Here is a 19,650-nt window from a genome sequence, read left to right as displayed (position 1 = left end):
GGCAACGAGCAATTGTCAAACTGAATTCTCAAACATGCAAGTCAACAGGAAAAAAGAAAATGAAAAGATACAAAACTGGGCTGAAAACTGTGATCTGCATTTTCTTATGTGCTTTTAATGACTTGCTGGCTCTAACTTGCATTTATATAGTGCCTTACATGTGAAGAATATTGCAAAATGTTTCACAAACAGTTGCAGAGTCTGGAATGGAAAGAACGATTTGCTTCACTTCTGTGGCTGGATTTGTGCCCTTACCCCTCCAGAAAATGAAACTGATCTGTAGCTCTGCTGCCTATATCTTAACCTTCACCAAATCCTGCCCATGCAGCACCCCTGGGGCTTGCTGACTCACACAGGTTCCCGGTTCCCCAATGCCTCCAAATTAAAATTCTCGCCCGAGTGTCCAAATCTCTTTCTGGTCTTACCCATACCTACATCCAGCAAAACAAACTCTATGGCCGCAATCTTCCGTTTTCGCTCGTGGCTGGGATTTTCCGGTGGCGCTGGAAGTTAATGGAGTTTTCGCAGCAACTTTCCGTTCTGGCTCACAACAGGAACAGGTCCCGCCACAGACGAGACCAGGGAATCCTCTCCCCACCCCCCGGGATTGGAGAACTAGACTTGCAGCCGCAAGTTTCTCAGCGGTGGGATGCAGAGCGCCATTCGCTGGCGGCGGGATTCTCCCGCTGCTGTCAATGGGATTTCCCATTGAAGCCATCCCACACCGCCGGGAAGTCCCGTGGGTGGGGTGCGATGCCGGCGTGACCAGAGAATCCCATCGCCAGCAAACACCAGAGAATTCCGGCCCATGCAATTTTGCAACATTAGACTTGGATGCAAACCCCCATTCCCTTCACCCCATCAGTGTTGGTTCTGCCTTTAGCCATTGAGGCTCAAGGCTCTGGAATTCATTCTTGTCAGACCCTCCTTGAAGCTTTACCAATTTGGTCAAGCATTTTATCATCCCGCCTGTTCTCTGTGGCTCAGCATCATTATTTTTTGTCTGATTCTGCTTTTTTTTTTTTTTTGAAGTGCATTGGACCGTCTCCCTCCATTAAAGGTAAAATACAAATGCAAACTGCTGGTGAGAAAACAGTCTCTTGATCACCCCCACTATAATGCACGCTTTGGTCTCTCTGGCGGGGCAGCCACCATTGGAACACAGCACAACGTTCTAACTGATGACATTGTAGCAGCTTCTCTGTGGCAAGAGACGCAGTCTAACGAGCTCAATTTTGAGACCATTACCACCAAGGCAGTGGTCACCTACAAATTAGGCTCCGTATTATTAATTCCCCCTCACACTTTGAAACTGAATCTTGCTGTTGCCTTATCCGTATCCCTTGATTGATCTCGCCTTTTTTCTGACTTGTTTTCAACATAGGAGCTTAAGACTTTGGAGCAGAGGAAGGCCATTCAGCCCTTCGAACCTGCTCAACCATTCACTAAGATCATGGCTGGTCTAGTTGTGGTCTCATCTCCGCTTTCCAATCTGCACCCCATGACTCCCTTGTCGAACAAAAAATCTCTCTTAACTAATTCAATGACACAGCCCCCACTGCATTGTGAGGAAGATAATCCCACACACACCTTCTGAAAGAAAACAATTCTCCTCATTGCCATCTTAAACGGTAGACCACTTGTTCTTAACCTGTGTCCCCTGGCTCTAGTCTCTCCCACAAGTGGAAACATTCTCCTGGTATCCAACCTATTAAATCACCTCAGGATCTTAGATGTTCCAATCAGATCACCTCTCAATCTTCTAAGCTCCAGCCTGTTCAACCTTGCCTTTGGTGTTGGGTGGGGTTACTGGGTTGTGGGGATAGGGTGGAGGTGTTGACCTTGGTCGGGTGCCCTTTCCAAGAGCCGGTGCAGACTCGATGGGCCAAATGGCCTCCTTCTGCACTGTAAATTCTATGATAATCTATGAAACCTTTCTTAAGATAAGGCCCTCATCCCAGGAATGAATCCCCTTGGCCACATCCTGCACTTGGTACCTTGTGTGGGCTAAATAGCTGGCTTGTAATGCAGAACAATGCCAGCAGAGCGGGTTCAATTCCCGTACCGGCCTCCCCGAACAGGCGCCGGAATGAGGCGACTAGGGGCTTTTCACAGTAACTTCATTTGAAGTCTACTTGTGACAATAAGCGATTTTCATTTTCATTCACATTAGTCACTAAAGTAATACTTATTCCGCCTCACTTTTGGACCGAAACTTTGAAATCTACATCATTTTTAAAAAGTAAAGAAAAGGTTGATCAAATCCTGAAACGTGGGTTAAATTGTTTTCTCAGTTAGTTGTTTTTTTTCTGAGATGCACACAGAAAAAAGTGAACTTTAACCCCTAAAAACTGTTGGGTTGGGGTTGTGCGACATGATGAAAAAGCTCAAACCTAACCCGCCCATTTCTGGGTTTAGCAGAGGTGGAACCAGAGCCCAGCAGCTAACCAATGACGGGAGGCAGGCTGGCCATTTAAATATTAACGAGATGGATGGGCCCAGATTTAACTCGTTTTTCAGGTTTAACACCAGCTGCGTCTCCCGGGCCTGGGGGAACCTGGCAGCCGAAGGGAGATACAGGAATGCTTTTCACTGGTCCCACAAGCCTACACTTGCTTTGAAGCAGCCTTCCTCCCTTCACCATTGCCACCCCCCCACTCCACTCCCCGCCCCCTTCACCCCTCTCTCTCTCTCCCGAGATCAGGGGTTTGAGTGCCTCAGCACAAACCCTGTCAATAGCAGCTGCAGACTCTCCACCTGGGGCTCTGACCTGCCGTGTGTCCCTCACCTGACTGGAAGCCAATCCTGACAATCAGGCTAACTTCAAAGCGGGAATGTGGCATTTTGAATGTGGTGAAACCCGGACCTGCAGGTTTCCCATCCATAGCCCTGCCTGCCTGTCACGATCAAGGCTTTAACCTGGATTTTACAGACTAGATCAAGCATGCCTCTACTTACAGTACATTCTTTACTGGAAATACAGTATATTGATTTTACAATGAAAACATGTGATGGTTGTACTGATATCCAGCAAAGCTATAGAATGTTTAAAAGAATAAGGAACATTTGGAACCCTGTCCATCTCACCTCATAATACTGGGCTCTGCTACTTGATACACCATCAATAACACACGACGAGTGATGAACGTAACTGAGGCGTTAATTAACTAAACAGCAAGCCTCCTGCCTCTGGGCCCGAACTGGGTTGGAGGCGGAGACTTACCACCTTTATACGTAAGCCCGAGGGGAGGAGCCACAGGCGGAGCCAGCCTGGACAAGCAGGCATGCACAATTCAGTACAATGCAATACCGTGGTTTACCACATTCACCCCCTGTTTTAAAAAAAGTCCGACGGGGTGAAGTGGTTTTAAAGGTCAAGTCTGTCGGGGGCCTTGACGTTCTGCCGTGGTCGCCTCAGTCCCGGCTGTGGTGTGGGCGCCGGTGTCGAGACCTGCGCACCCGGGAGCGCGTTGTCGTCGTCGTCTTCACCCAGATGTTGAGTCGGCGAAGGGGGGGGGGGGGGGGGGTGGTGTATGGGCGGAGGTGGTGGTGCTTGTCGCCGGTGGGCCTGCGGGTGTTCGTTCGTGAGGGAGGTGGGCAGGGGTGGGGGAAGACGGAGTAGGGTCAGGGGTGATGGTGATGGTCGCTGGGGAACCTGCAGGTGCCAAATCCCGAAGGGAGACTGTGTCCTGCCACCGTCCTGGTGTGCCACCATAGGCATATTGTGGATTTGCATGGAGGAGCAGGACCTTCACGACGAGGGGCTGGTTTTATAGCTCCTCGCATGCTTCCGGAGAAGGACGGGCCCTGGGGCTGTCAGCCAGGACGGAAGCGAGACCCCGGAGGTGGATTTCCTGAGGAAGGCAAACATACGTTCACGAGGAGTCTCATTGGTGGCTGTACACAGGAGCGACCGGATGGAGTGGAGCGCGTCGGAGAGGACCTCCTGCCAGCGGAAGACTGGGAGACTTCTAGACCGTAGGGCCAGAAGGACCGCCTTCCAGCCCGTCGCATTCTCCACCTGCCCGTTTCCCCAGGGGGGTTATAGCTGGTCGTCCTGCTGGAGGCGATGCCTTTGCTGAGCAGGAACTGACGCAACTCGTCGCTCATAAAGGAGGAGCCCCGATCACTGTAGATGTAGGTGGGAAACCCGAACAGAGTGAAAAGACTGTGCAAGGCCTTGATGACGGAGGCAGAGGTCATGTCAGAGCAGGGGATGGCGAAGGGGAATCTTGAGTACTCGTCAACGATGTTGAGGAAGTACACGTTATGGTCAGTGGAGGGGAGGGGCCCTTTGAAGTCGATGCTGAGGCACTCAATGGTGCGGGAGGCCTTTACCAGGTGTGCTGTGTCTGGCCGATAGAAGTGCGGTTTGCACTCCGCGCAGACCTGACAGTCCCTGGTCACGGACCTGACCTCCTCGATGGAGCAAGGCAGGTTGCGGGCCTTGATGAAGTGAAAAAAACGGGTGACCCCCGGGTGACAGAAGTCATTGTGGAGGGTCCGAAGTCGGTCTATCGGCGCGCTGGCACATGTACTGCGGGAGAGGGCATCTGGGAGCTCATTGAGCTTCCCGGGTCGATACAAGATATCATAGCTGTAGGTGGAGAGCTCGATCCTCCACCTCAGAATCTTGTCATTCTTAATCTTGCCCCGCTGTGTGTTATTGAACATGAAGGCAAATGACTGTTGGTCAGTGAGGAGAGTGAATCGCCTGCCGGCCAGGTAATGCCTCCAATGTCTCACAGCTTCTACGATGGCTTGGGCCACCTCTTCGACAGAGGAATGTCAAATTTCGGAGGCATGGAGAGTACGGGTGAAGAAAGCCACAGGCCTGCCCGCCTGGTTGAGTGTAGCGGCCAGAGCAAAGTCCGACGCATCGCTCTGCACTTGGAATGGGATGGACTCGTCCACAGCGTACAACGCAGCTTCGGCAATATCTGCTTTGATGCGGTTGAAGGCCAGTCGGGCCTCAGCCGTCAGGGGAAAAATGGTGGATTTGATCAGTGGACGGGCCTTGTCCGCATAATTGGGGACCCATTGGGCATAGTATGAGAAGAACCCTAGGCATCTCTTCAGGGCCTTGGGGCAGTGGGGGAGGGGGAGTTCCAGGAGGGGGCGCATGCAGTCGGGGTCGGGCCCTAGGACTCCGTGTTCCACGACGTAGCCGAGGATGGCTCAACTGGTTGTGCGGAAGATGCATTTTTCTCTCTTATAGGTTAGGTTCAGGAGTTTAGTGGTGTGGAGGAAGCGCCAGAGGTTCTCGTCGTGGTCCTGCTGGTCCTGGCCGCAGGTGGTGACATTGTCCAAGTACGGGAACGTGGCCCGCAGCCCGTACTGGTCAACCATTCAGTCCATTTCTCTTTGGAAGACCGATACCCCGTTAGTGACGCCGAAGGGGACCCTGAGGAAGTAGTAGAGGCGGCCATCTGCCTCGAAGGCAGTGTATTGGCGGTCCTCCGGGCGGATAGGGAGCTGGTAGTACGCGGACTTCAAGTCGACTCTGGAGAAGACTCGATACTGCGCAATCTGATTGACCATGTCAGATATGCGGGGGAGGGGGTACGCATCGAGTTGCGTGTACCGATTAATGGTTTGGCTATAATCGATGACCATCCGGTGCTTCTCCCCAGTCTTGACGACCACCACTTGGGCTCTCCAGGGGCTGTTACTAGCCTCAATGATCCCCTCTCGCAGGAGTCACTGGACCTCTGACCTGATAAAGGCCCTGTCCTGGGCACTGTAGCATCTTCTTTTGGTAGCAACGGGCTTACAGTCCGGAGTGAGGTTTACAAAGAGGGAGGGTGGGGCGACCTTAAGGGTCGCGAGGCTACAGACGGTGAGGGGGTGCAGGGGGTCCGCCGAACTTTAAGGTAAGGCTCTGGAGATGGCACTGGAAGTCAAGCCCCAGTAATAGGGCAGCGCAGAGATGGGGGAGGACGTAGAGCTTAAAGTTAGTGTACTCTACGCCTTGTACCGTAAGGGTCGCGACACAGTACCCCCGGATTTCTACTGCGTGGGATCCGGAAGCCAGGGAGATTCTGGGTCGCGGGTAGGATTTGGAGGGAGCAGCGCCTTACTGTATATGGGTGTATGAAGCTGTCTGTGCTCCCCGTGTCGAAAAGGCAGGCCGTCACGTGCCCGTTGATCCGGACTGTCATCGTGGACTTCGCGAGGTGGTGCGGCCGGGACTGGTCGAGCATGATGGAGGTGAGCTTCGGAAGGCGGTCAGTAGGCTGGTCGGAGGTAGCGGTGGCCAGCGTATGGTCAGGCGAGCTGGGCTCCCGCGAGGCTGCGGAGTGGTCCCAAGATGGCGGCCCCCATGAGTCACGCGTAGCGGGTGGCATTATCATAGAATTTACAGTGCAGAAGGAGGCCACCCGGCCCATCGAGTCTGCACCGGCTCCTGGAAAGAACACCCTACCCAAGGTCAACACCTCCACCCTATCCCCACAACCCAGCAACCCCACCCAACACTAAGGGCAATTTTGGACACTTAAGGGCAATTTATCACGGCCAATCCACCTAACCTGCAGATCTTTGGACTGTGGGAGGAAACCGGAGCACCCGGAGGAAACCCATGCACACACTGGGAGGACGTGCAGACTCCGCACAGACAGTAACCCAAGCCGGAATCGAACCTGGGACCCTGGAGCTGTGAAGCAATTGTGCTATCCACGATGCTACCGTGCTGAGATGGCGTCCAAGATGGCGGCCCCCATGGGTCACGCGTGGCGGATGGCGGCGGCGATTGTATCCAAGATGGCGCCCCCCGTGGGTCGCACGTGGCGGACGAAATTGAAGATGGCGGCGCCCATGGGTCGCACATGGCGGGTGGCGCAGCAGCTGGGGGTGGACCCAACAGGCAGCAGGCAGCGCTGCTGGGCCTAGAAGACTTAGATCGGGCCTGGCAGGCATTTGCAAAGTGGCCCTTCTTCCCACCGCCGTTACAAGTTGCGTTCTGTGCCGGGCAGCGTTGTCTGGGATGATTACTCTGGCCGCAGAAGTAGCACCTCGGGCCTCCGGCGTTGGAGAGCCGCTGTGCGGCGCAGGCTTGCGTCATACCCGGGTCAGTTGATGGCTGCGTCCACGAGGGTGCCGTGCGGTCGGAGGTGTAGGCCCCCATGTTCTGGGAGGCCATCTCCAGCGAGTTGGAGAGTTGTACTGTCTCTGGGAGGTCGAGTGTCCCCCCTTCTAGTAGTCGCTGGCGGATAAAGAGTTCATGCCCGCGACATAAGCGTCCCTGATCAGCAGCTCCGCGTGCTGGGTAGCTGATATTGCCCGGCAGTCACAGTTCCGGCAAAGGATGCGCAAGGCACGCAGGAATTCTGCAAGTGATTCCCCAGGGCGTTGCTGTCTCGTGGCGAGGAGGTGCCTAGCATACACCTCGTTAACGGATTTTATGTATTGTCCTTTTAGCAGCGTTATTGCCTCCGCGTACGAGGGGGCGTCCCTGATGAGGAGAAGACTCTTGGGCTCACCCGTTCGTGGAGGATCTGCTTCTTCTGGAGGTCTGTGAAGTCTTCGGTGAAGGATGTGAGGTACGCTTCGTAGCAGCTTAGAAACGCTCAAACGTTTCTGTAGCGTCGGCTGCCTGAGGGTCCAGCTCCAAGCGATCAGGCTTGAGTGATGAGTTCATCTTTAGGAGTTTAGTGTATTAAATTGATACACTATCAATAATACACGACGAGTAACTGAGGCTTTAATACACTAAACAGCAAGCATCCTGCCTCTGGACCCGAACTGGATCAGAGGCGGAGACCTGCCACCTTTATACATAAGCCCGAGGGGAGGCGCCACAGGCGGAGCCAGCCAGGACAAGCCCAGGCATGCACAATACAATACAATGCCATACAATGCAATACTGTGGTTTACCACACTACTGAAAAAAAGTGGACTAAGAATATGAACATGTAGAAACTGGAGATAATTTGAACTACTTTACCAAAATGGATGCAGGCACGATTCATAATTCGGGTGAAGAAGGTGCTTCAATCAGTTTGACCTTATATTTGACCTCAATTTAGCATGACCAATTCACCTACCCTGCACATCTCTCTTTTGTGAAGGTGAGACCCACACAGACACGGGGAGAATGTGCAAACTCCACACAGAGACAGTGGCCCGAGGCCGAGATCAAATCCCGGTCCTCAGCGCCGTGAGGCAGCAGTGCTAACCACGGTGCTGCCGGAGTTGTTTCCTGAATGAGTTCAGCGTCGATCATCCCTCATTTTAACTCGTTCAAGCAGTTGTCCATCCTCTGGTCAAAGAAATGCTCCATTCCACTTGCTGCCAACTTACAAATCGCATTGATCTGTTGACTTGATGATGGCTGGGACTTCCCAGTCCCGCCAGCCGTGGGAAATGCCGTGGGCTGAAATGGAAAATTTGGAGAGCGGGCAAAAGTCCGTTAACTTTGGGCAGGGATTTTTGGTCCTACCACTGCTGGTCACCGCCATCAGCTCACCCTGATGCCTGTGTTGTTTCGGGTGGGGTGGTTCAAGTATTTGGTGGGGGGAGGGGCGGGGGGGTGGGGGGGGAAGAAGCTGTCCCTCTGTAATCAAGATTTAGGGGTGTTCCCCTTGTCTGGGGGTGGGGGGGGGGGGGGTGGGGAAGGGGGGGGGGGGTGAAGCGGACCTGTCACTTAACATTGAGATTGGGGCGGGCTTTTTCTCTCTGAAGCCGGGCTTGCCAGCGTGTTTAGGCCCCGCCATCTCAATGCTGGTACAAAACACGCCTCCCTCCAAAGAAATTGCTAAGTGTAGGGAGATCGTGATCAGAATTGTCCCAGAACAGCTGCCGCAATTGTGCTGCTTTTCACACCCAAAATGGCACGTAGTCATTTTTGGGGAGAATTCTGCCCACTGTATTTATATGTACTCTTGCGTCAGAATATGACTACTTACAAAGGAAAGCTGTAGACCACCCCGTGTCATAAAACTGATAGCATATGAATACTGGGTTGTTGGCCAAGAGTTATAGGACCTAGAATGACCAAGCAGACACCATGGCCAGGCAGACACCATGGCCAGGCAGACACCATGAGGTAATAAATGGACGATAAACCTTTGCCTCACAAGGAAAGAGGAAGGGAAGTCTTAGAATAATGGTTTACAAGCTCTCTGCCAATCAAATAGTCAATCGGTCAATCTATTAAATAAATGCACTAACACCAATAATATGCAAAATCATTGCAAAATAATGTGAGTTTAGGTGAATATAGACCCTCTATTTCTGTCAAGCTTGGATTTGTCACTTTCTGTGTGATATGTCTGAAATTCAGAAGGGTGTGATTTGCAGGACTGAATCAACTTCACTGCCCCTAGTTGGAAAAATACAAAGTATGAGGTTGCAAAATGAAGCTTTTAAATTCTGCTGGAGCTAAGTGTATTATTTCTGTCCTAGAAATAGAAATGCTGGTTGATGATCCCAAGGACCTGGAGCAGGTGCATGAACTGGCTCCAGAGGTCAGTCCCGAAATGTGTATTCACATCACCGAGGAGATGCTGATGTCAAGGCAGCTGAATGGACATGCTGGTGAGCAGACATGGGAGAATATCTTCCAGGGCATTTTGAAACAATGTAAAAATCCTTGTTATATATAGACACTTAAGGACAAGGGATGGAGTCATATGTTTGAAAAATAGACTAAGAACAGTTAATATAAGAATCTACAATCACTTAATTGTTAATTGAAATGCAAGTTGTTTTATGCGAAGAACTGGTAAATTTGGGCAGAACTATGTTCTACCAGGTTTCAGCACCTTTCTGGTCCTGATGCAGGTCCCCTCAGGGTTGTAGGTAGTTGAAGGTCTGTCTTCCCTATCACATGCCCTCTGTCTGATCATCGCTGTGAGAGAGGTAACTGGCACTATTAAGATTCCCAACTGCGAGTCCCGCTAGTATCCCACAGCTGTACAAGAGCCGTGAATAATAATAATCTTTATTGTCACAAGTAGTCTTACATTAACACTGCAATGAAGTTACTGTGAAAATCCCCTAGTCGCCACACTACGGCGCACGTCCAGGTACACTGAGGGAGAATTTAGAATATCCGATTCACCTAACAAGCATGGGATCCATGATGCCAGTTCCCGATGGTAGAAACAATCCCAGGGCAATCAGTTTCTCTTGGGAAGGTTGCAACAGAAGGATAATTGCAAAATGTTACTCTTTGACCAGAGCAGCCCACCTGCCCTCCCTCACAGGCTGATAAAGTGTCAATGTGGGCTGGATGCCCAGGGGGTGCCATGTGGCACAGGCTCCTGCTCTCTTTGTGCTGATGACCCCGTTGCTGGGATGTAGAGTGAGATCAGCAGGACAGACTGGCGGGTCGATGTCCCAGCCACCATACATCCAACAGGAGCTCACCAAGAATTTGTGGACTATTGCACTTCTGTGTTGTCTCAGCTGGTTAGACTTCTCTCAAGCTGTATATTTGGCATACTCTGTTCTGGTTATGTAGTGAAGAAAGGCCATCAATCCCTCACTTTGAATCAGATCTTTGTTAGTAAGCCAGCCTGGGTAATGCAGCTTCCCACGCTAGAGAGCTGATCATGGTCCAAGGACTGGCTGCCCGTTGTTTTCAGACAACCTTATGGTTCTATTCATTGTCTTACATTTATCCACTAGAGTAAAAACTAACTGGCAACAGATGAAAGTTTTACTTGGACGATGCAAAAAAATAGTAAATGCCATTTCTCGTTAAGATGCTTATCTTGAGTTCTGCTTTTCTAGAAGAAAATGAAATGGCCTATTAAAAATGTTAATGTTTCAGATCGATGACCTTTGGTCAGAACTGATGAAAGGTCACCAACGTGCAACAATGATTATTTTTCCCTTTCCAAAGTTGCCACTGACTTGCTGACCATTTCCAGTATTTTCTGTGTTTATTTCAGATTTCCGCATTACTTTGCTTTTGTGTTGAGGTCATTAAAACTTTGTGCATGTTTAAAAATGCATCACTCACACACAAGAAGTGTTTTAACACCTCTTGTTGACACCTTTTCTTTTAGAATTTCTGCCCCCTGGAAAATGAGTGTTGGGCATTTCTGTGATAGTGTGCTACTGACGGAAGATTAATCAGAACTAATACCACGCTTGGGTAAAATGTTAAACCCAGGTCCCATCTACCGATATCTGTGGGTCAATTGGATAATAAAATTCCACAGCTCTATTCAAGAACAAGCAGATCTCCTGGTTTCTTAGCAAGCAATTTGTCGCTTAACAAATGCTACCTAAAATCCAAGTGGATAAGGGGGCCAGCCATCTCACTGCCTTTTCTAACATCACTACTGGATTTGCCCATCCAGAGTAATTGCATTTTAAACTAATTAATTCAACAAGTTATTTGAGATATCTCTCAGTGATCAGATCAGATACAAATGCAGGTTTTTTTTAAATCACTTTTACGGTGATTCTGGATTTTAAAGTTGTATGAACAAATGCTGAGGGTAATTCTCTGGCTGTGTTGCACTTGGCGCAAATTCCACAATGTTGGGAGAATAGCGGGAGGGCCCCTAAATAGGGTTTGCGGCGGGTGCCGAACATAGTGCGATGCTCCCGCTGCAGCTGAAAGTAATCTGGTTCACGCACTTGCTGGGTGTGACCAGATTAGCATATTTAAATCAGTATTTAAATATGCTGGGAGTATTTGAAACCCGATTCTCCCAGCTCCCAGTATTCTCTCTTTCTCTCCACCCCCGCAGGGGATTATTCTGCCCCTGGGCTTGCAATGGCACTGCCCCCTGGCAATACCAACCTGATACTGTTGCCCTGGCACTGCCAGGTTGGCAGTGCCAAGAGGGTGGGGCCCGAATGGGGGCAGGGACTGAAGAGGAGAGCACAAAGTGGAGGGGGCATTCGACGACCCCACAGTGGGGTGTTGCTTACCTTTGGGGGGTGGGTGCTGCTGGCACTGGTATTGGGTGGGGGCCTAATGCCAGCGAGAAGGGGAGGGTTCTGAAGGTACACCTATTGGTTTTATTTACGATACAAATTGCCGGAGATGCTAATTGATGATGGTGCCGTAATGCCAGTGTCACGTCTGGGACCTCATGAACATTGTGCCCAATGAAACAAACAATAGAGAGAAAAAACAGAGTGAATGACAGAGAATGAGTCAGAGGGAATAAGAATCAATTTTGTACGGAAAGAAACAGTGGATTAAGAATGAAAGAAAAAAAAATGTCAGGAAGGAAAGACCAGAAAAAGAATGAAAGGAAGATGATATTGCAACCCAATAATGTTTGGCAATTGTTGTTTTGTTATTGAAAAGTTATGAGTGAATGACAGCGCGGGTGTGTGAAATGTAGAAACATCTTTACACACGCTGTTTGCAAAAGTTTTTTTTAAAAGAAATCGGTCTAATTTACATTTCTGAACATTTGCACCTGGAAAGTATTGCCTTCTGACAGTCACGGGCTGCAAAAATATCACATACGCAGATTTAAGGGGCTGTTTAGCACTGGGCTAAATCGCTGGCTTTGAAAGCAGATCAAGGCAGGCCAGCAGCACGGTTCAATTCCCGTAACAGCCTCCCCGAACAGGCGCCGGAATGTGGCAACTAGGGGCTTTTCACAGTAACTTCATTTGAAGCCTACTTGTGACAATAAGCGATTTTCATTTTCATTTCATTTTCATTAAGTTTATTTTTGGAACCCTTCAGGAACTGCTGGACTGGGAGTCCTAAACTTCATCTGTTCCCTTTCCCTTTATGGGCCTCCAAGGTTGCGTTTCATGTCAGGATCATAAATTATGTCATCAACAGGGTCCCTATGACATGAATTACCAGCTCTTAACTGGAAGCAGGATAAATCAGGCAATTTCAGGAGATGCAATCAATTCAATGCAGAAGCTCACTGAGGTTGCAAATTTTTGGCTTTTTGTCAAGTCTAATGGCAGAGTGGCACAAATTATCGAATTTGTGGAAATTGGAATCATACCGTATTTTGTCTTTGCAACGAATTGTGGGCTTTTTTGAACTAATATTGACCAGTTTTCTGAACAATTTCTGATGTTGGGAGCACAGTATTCAGTGGAGGGTGAAACAATGATTTCTTGGTCACCATCTCAACCTGTGTTTGTAAAGGATTCTGCAATATTTTAATAACACCTATTTCATTTGCTGCAGGACTAATAGTGCGGGAGCTGAGTTCTTCTACTTCCAGTTCTTCTGAAACAGTCGTGAGACTTTATGGCCAAAGTATAGATTCATTACCACAGGTGAGTTCACCCGTGAGTAAAATTAAACCTATTTGGGTCTGCTTAACAAGTGCATATTTTACCTTTTCTTAAAATCACTTGCTCTGCAGCTGGTTTTGTCAGTATAGAATTGATGAACTAACCAACAAGGCTACAGGCATGTTTTCCATTGCGAGAAGCTGATTTTAACTCGCTGCGAACCCACCCCAGCACAAGCCCAGTGGAAACAGTACAGGAGGGTTTGGGGAGGGGTTAGGAAGTCAGGGGGCTGTTTTAGGGTTGGTTCCCTTTGTCCTCCGACAGGAGTCAGACTCGGCATGCAAATGAGGTTGAGGAGTCAATGTGAGGCGATTGGGACTCAAAATAGCCAGAGACAGAGCAGAATTAAAAGTGCACGGTCAACACTGTGCATCTGAAGCTGATTATTTCATATCTTCTGTTTAGCGTGGGCTGGAAACAAGACGTTGGTGCTTTTATAGTTGAGTCATAATCATTTTGCTCAGGTGTTAAGTGGTTCAAAAATACCTAATTCTTCACTGCCGTAGTGGAAAAATAAGGCCGTTTTCCTTCTGTCAGCTGTGAAGGCAAAAACTTCCATCACCCTTCTAAATATTGCATCCACTTTTGCCAAAGTGGGAAGGCAGACAATAGCTTTGAAAGTACTTCAAAGGTGAGAGGTTGGCCATAGACTCATGGTTTTCTTCAGCAATAGCGGTGAAACCTGTCTGGTTTGGTCTGAGCCTGTCTGCCTTTAGCACAGCCTGAGTGTGTTTTCTAAGTCTGTAACTTCAATGAAAAATTTAGCGAAAAAGCTCCAAAGAGATTCATGCTTTCTTATTTTGCATTATCTTCATTGTCAGTATGAGGCCCTTGAGGCTAAAAACAGGCCAGAATTAAAAGTGTATGAGCAACATGACTCCATTATTTAAACAGCCTCTTCAGACTCTGCTTCTGCTTGCAGACTCACTCTGCTGGTGCAATTCTGTATCGGAGCTTCAATTAAATCATGTGTACATTGTACTTTTCAAAACACTAATACACCACAATTAATATCTCATTATATGGAGGCATGTAAATAAAAGACCGTGAGGGAAATCAGCATTGTCAGAATGCCGTTAGACCCCTAGTGCCCTGCATCTCGAGATCAGTGGAGGGGAAACTCAGAGGAGAAACCAAAGATGAGCCTGTCCAAGCTCTGTCAGAGTGCTACTTTGCACAGACCCCAGTAATTTCACTCACCTTTTCCAGTCAAGCAGATTTCAAGTGATATTTTTTTCTTCCGTTACATTCGGCACCCAAGGAGGTGCTACCGCATAGTTCCGCAACCAAACTGGAAAGAATGCTCCATGGGCCAGGGGGACGTTGCCTGTGTATTGACAACTATGGGTCCAGAAAAACAGCCAAGGCCATGGAGTCACGCAGAAACATTAGCTTGTTGCACATTCACTGGTACAATGGTTTAACAGAAAACCTAGGGCCTACTTCATAATTAATTTTTTTTCCCACAATCTTTAAAGGAAGGATTCACTTGGTTTACTTTCCCTTTGGATCGGGGCATTAATCAACTGCCAAGAAAGATAGCAGTTGGTCTTTACATACAAACAATAGCTAGTTCAAGTTATGACATTGGGAAAAGCAATGAGTCGAGAGAATGGGTGGTTCCTTGAAAGAGAGAGAAATTGGAAAGTATCTCTGGTGTAGTTCACAGCAGCTGGGTAAAGAGATGTATTGGTATGGGTCTGACTGATCACCTTTTATAGGACAGTAATTTGACATAGAGTGTGGGTGGGGGGGGGGGGGGTGGAAACGAAACTAATATGAGACACATTGGGCGGGATTCTCTCTCAGCCCAGGCCAGGCTGGGGAATCACCGGGACGGGTGCGAATCGGCGCCATTGGCGGCCGTGCAAAAAAAGTCGGGTCCCACCGGCGCCCCTTCACACCTGCTCTCACCCGGCGGGACCTCGGCGTGCATGCATGCAGGGGCGGTTGGGGGGGGGGGGGGGGGGACCGTCCCGGGGGGGGCCTCCGCTGTGGCCTGGCCTGCGATTGGGACCTACCGATCGGCGGGCCAGCCTCTTGGGCTGGGGGTCTCTTTTGTTCTGCGCCGGCCCCTGTAGCCCTACGCCTTTTGCATCGGGGCCGGCGCGGCGAAGGGAGCCACTGCGCATACACGCGTTGGCGCCGGTCCCACTGTGCATGTACGCACCGGCGGCGCCCATCTGACGCTGGGGATCGGCAGCTGGAGCAGCGCGGTTCGCTACAGTGCCGTGCCGGACCCCTATAGGGGTCAGAATCGCTGCTCCTGAGGCCATGTTGACGCCGGCGAGAAACGTGACGGCGTTTACGACGGCGTCAACACTTAGCCTCAGGATCAGAGAATCTCGCCCAAAGTACATATTAAAATGTTATTTAAAATCTTAAACCTTTGGGCATTTTTGATTTTAAATGAATTTTGCCAAACAGGCTAATTACACTAAGTTTTCAAAGTTGCTTTGCCACTCAAAACTTTTGAAATATTGATCAAATATCTGAATGTAGCAACTATCTGAGGACTCCAAAGAACCACAGATTTCCTACAGCACAGAAGGAGGCCATTTGGCCCATCGAGTCTGCATCAACCCTCTGCAAGATCACCCTGCCTAGGACCACTCCCCCACTCTATCCCCCTAACCCCACCTAACCTGCACATCTTTGGACTTGTGTTCGAATAATGTTCTTTTTTACAATAATGTTCTGTTTACCAAACAAATAATTGGCTTCCATCTACTCTGCTTTTGTTCAATACTAAGCTGATTCTAGTTCTGGTTCAACCAGAGTGAAATGGGACTCGCAGCTGATTTCTTGAATAATGAATCATTCACATGCCAGAGGGCAAAGGTCAAGCCCGGGGAGGGGAAGCAATTTCCTGCTTTAGGCAAGTCTAAAAGAACGTTTAGGATAACAAGGGTATTATGTTGTGGATCACCCAAAGGCAGGCAAATACTCCTGTCTAGGAGATAAAATAGCTGTTAGATGGGCAAGTTCACCATTGACTTTTTAAATACGGCACTGTCAACAACATAGGGATTTCTACTAATTGTCCAAGTGAAGCAAGTTGAAAGACTTTGCTTTAAAAGAAAACTCTTGTCTGGTAAACTGGTCGGCTGAACAAACAGTTACAGATGAAAATATAATAACGTGGAGTGGAGCACAGGAGTGGCCACATTTACAGCTCGATTAGTTTTTAAAAAAATGAAACCCTGAAATATAACCCAAAGAACTGCACATTGCTTTGCAAAGTCGACATCAACTCTTCCAGGCGACCTCTCCCTTATGACGTGGTAATATATTTTCTTTTAAAAATCAAGCAATTAATGCCAATTCAGCAAATTTCAGCGATTTCCACAATAAAGCTGGGAGGAAATTTCAACGATTTCTCTCCAGCAACATTTTAAGGGAATTCAAAGTAAATGTTTACACTTGTAATGCCTGTAGCAACCGAAGCATCCGCACCCCGTGCCCCCCCCCCCCCCCCACCCCACTCCCCGCCACAGTTAATGTTTTAGCTGAAGTGAAACATCTGCTACATGCTACTTACAATAGTGAAGGTCGTTATGACCCTTTTGTGCCACCATGACCTCCCACAAACCAATAGAAGATATCACAGGAGTCGAAAACGTTTCTTGGGCATTTAACATTTTATTTTTTGTGCAACTGTAAAATGCTAATCTGTAATTTGGCAGTAATTAACAAATAATTTTGTAATAAGCCAGAAGCTTGTACGATGTGTGTTTGGATTCATTTAGGCCTTTTGTGTTGAAAACCTCTCCGTGCTGCGTTTCGATGTGCCCTACAATTAAATACTTCCCTAGATGAGGGAACAGCACTGTGAATGGTTCTGTACCACACTGCTGTGCCCGCAATGGCCATCAGAGTCTCGGTGCCTCGATCTGTCATTTGCCCTCTTGGACCTGCCAGGCAACTTATTCCTCTTGAAAATATATATACCCCAGTGGGCGGCCCGGTGGCACTGTGGTTAGCAGTGCTGCCTCACAGCGCCAGGGACCCGGGTACAATTCCGATGTCAGGTGACTGTCTGTGTGGAGTTTGCACGTTCTCCTTGTGTCTGTGTGGGTTTTGTCCGGGTGCTCCGGTTTCCTCCCACAGTCCAAAGTTGTTGGACAAAACATTGCCTAAAGGTTAGTTGGGGTTATGGGGATAGGGGCGGGGGATTGGTGCCCTATCAGAGAAATGCCAGGTGCAGACCCGATGGGCTGAATGGCCTCCTTCTGCACTGTTGGGATTGTATGATTCTAAAGAGCAGCACGTGACATGCTGGACCCTCATCGACGGTACCTGACACACTCAGTAGGCCCAGACAAAGTCAGGTTGGTTAAAGAAGAACCTAAAGCTGAGGCACACATCATACTATGTAAAGTAGTGGCACGGAGGAAGTTAATGCAGGGAGGTAAGATCCCAAATTATCATCGAAAATCTAAACTCGGTGATTTTATCCATTCAGATGTTCCAATCTTAACTGATTAACTTACGCTTGCTATTGTTAAGAAAACGCCTGTGCATGCAACAGAGAAAACCTTGAGGCCTGGCTGAAGGAATGTTTCCAAAGTTCGCCTTTACCTAATTTTACTTATTTTTGGTGCATAGAATTAAATTTTAAGTCCTTTAGTTGAATGTTGACAAACTCCTATTGTGGGATATACTAATTAAGAGTTTCTTGTCAACTTTTCACTTTGTTTTTTTAAAGTCTATTTGCAACACTTTTACAGAGAATAACTTAATAGAGATTTCTGATCAATTATAGCTTTGAAGTTATTTGAATGAAATGATGGCTGATGTATTGATATTGTTGTATGCAGCCTGTGTGCGGAAAACCAAAGACCTCCACAGACCGGCACAGCCAAAGCTTGGATGATATTCGTCTTTATCAGAAAGACTTTATGGAGATCGCCACCCTTTGCCAAGACACTGCTCAGAGCTACACATTTGGCTGTGCTCATAATATGAATGAGGAAGGTAATTGCTGTAACCGGTGCTTGGCAGGGCAGTACAATGCAACAAAGGAAACCTTCATTGTCAAACGAACGAGTAAATATTCATCCCTGGACCTTACAGCTGATGACTCTGTTCCTGAATTTGTGGTTTGAACGCTGGGTTTTAACTATGCATCAGTGCTGTGTACTCTTAAGCCTGGCTGCCCACTGCATTCCCGATGACCTTCCAAAGCCATTGCCTACACTTCACTGTCAAGCTGAAAGACCTTTTGTTTTAGCTACCCAAGGAACAGTTAGTTTATATTCTGCAGTTCTTCCACGTTTCTGGACAGAAACAGCTAACAAAGTAATGGATGCCAAGAAGCCAAAGAAATATGTTAAACAGGAGTCTGAAGATGTATATTTTTGAGAGTCAAAGAATCTTCAGTTACAGCAAGGCAGTCAGAATTCTTTGCACATTGACTCTTCCGTGGAGAATTAAATCCACAGTGTTTGGAGTATTACAACTCAGTATTACACAAACAGAGATCTTTCTAAAAAGAAAACCTGTCTTTTTAATCAAGCCTATTAGGTCAAATGTTACTATTTAGTAAAACCCTAGGGTTCTGAACACTTGTGTGATAGTGGCGCCATTACTATGTTGTTGATCAACTTCTTGAAAATGTTTCAGTTAAGATGTAGACTTGACCTTGGTACTGTGAACCTTGCAATGTTGTGCTAGTTCAATTGTATTCCTGTACCTTTTTTAGGTGCCTTTAGGGTTCTTGTTTGTCAGGTGTATATGTATGCAGTGACAATCAGAAATGCTCCTCCAGCTGCGGCCTCTCCGCCTCGCCCATAACATAAGTCACAGCACAGAAAATTACAGATCCTGAGGGAAATGATTTGCCCTCCGTATAGATGCGTACAATTATATGGAGGGTGGCAACTATAAACCTGCTTGAGGCGAGGTGTGGGATTGTTGGCCAGTTTGAATTTTGCTGCAGGTAGCTGGTAAATTTCAATGACCCTGAAGGTGGATGCGGCTGTTCCATAAGAATGGGGAGCTGACTGCAAATTGAGAAGCGGAGCCGATTACAGTTCGCTAACGAGTCAACAAAAGTATAAGCTGGCGGGTAGGCCGAATGGCTAAGTTCCAGTGTACCAAGGTACATACTCATGTCGAGTATTTTTGAACACAAAAGGTTTGTATTCAATGACATGCTATTTTGTTTATATGCAATGACTTAATACATAATATGTTTCCAAATTCATACTGCTGTTTTATTCGATATATGGATTGGTTTGACGGCCACAGTTTGCATCAAGTTTCAGTCAGAATTCCAGTAGTTCGCTCAAGTAACTCGGATGCAAAACAGCACAATGTCAAGCAAATGTGTTTATTTCAAGCATTATAGTCAAGAATGGCAATGTCCTACATAAATGAAGGGGTTCCCAGCTGCACAACAAAGGT

At 48.1% G+C, this 19,650-nt stretch overlaps 1 protein-coding gene across 5 annotated transcripts in view; it reads left to right on the top strand.

Moving 5' to 3' along the window:
* frmd6 (FERM domain containing 6) overlaps window positions 1–19,446 on the top strand; it is a 191,918-nt gene extending 172,472 nt beyond the window's left edge. For all 5 annotated transcript variants that reach the window (XM_072489767.1, XM_072489765.1, XM_072489766.1 and 2 more), the window contains 3 exons: window positions 9,406–9,537; window positions 13,133–13,224; window positions 18,063–19,446. In XM_072489767.1, the coding sequence (XP_072345868.1) occupies window positions 9,406–9,537; window positions 13,133–13,224; window positions 18,063–18,350 (512 nt within the window). In that variant the 3' untranslated portion in view covers window positions 18,351–19,446. The remainder of the gene's footprint in view (window positions 1–9,405; window positions 9,538–13,132; window positions 13,225–18,062) is intronic.
* The last annotated feature ends 204 nt before the right edge of the window (window positions 19,447–19,650 follow it).

The sequence above is a fragment of the Scyliorhinus torazame genome, chromosome 2, assembly GCF_047496885.1.
Source record: "Scyliorhinus torazame isolate Kashiwa2021f chromosome 2, sScyTor2.1, whole genome shotgun sequence".
Classification (NCBI taxonomy): domain Eukaryota; kingdom Metazoa; phylum Chordata; class Chondrichthyes; order Carcharhiniformes; family Scyliorhinidae; genus Scyliorhinus; species Scyliorhinus torazame.
This window is presented reverse-complemented; position numbering and strand designations above follow the sequence as displayed.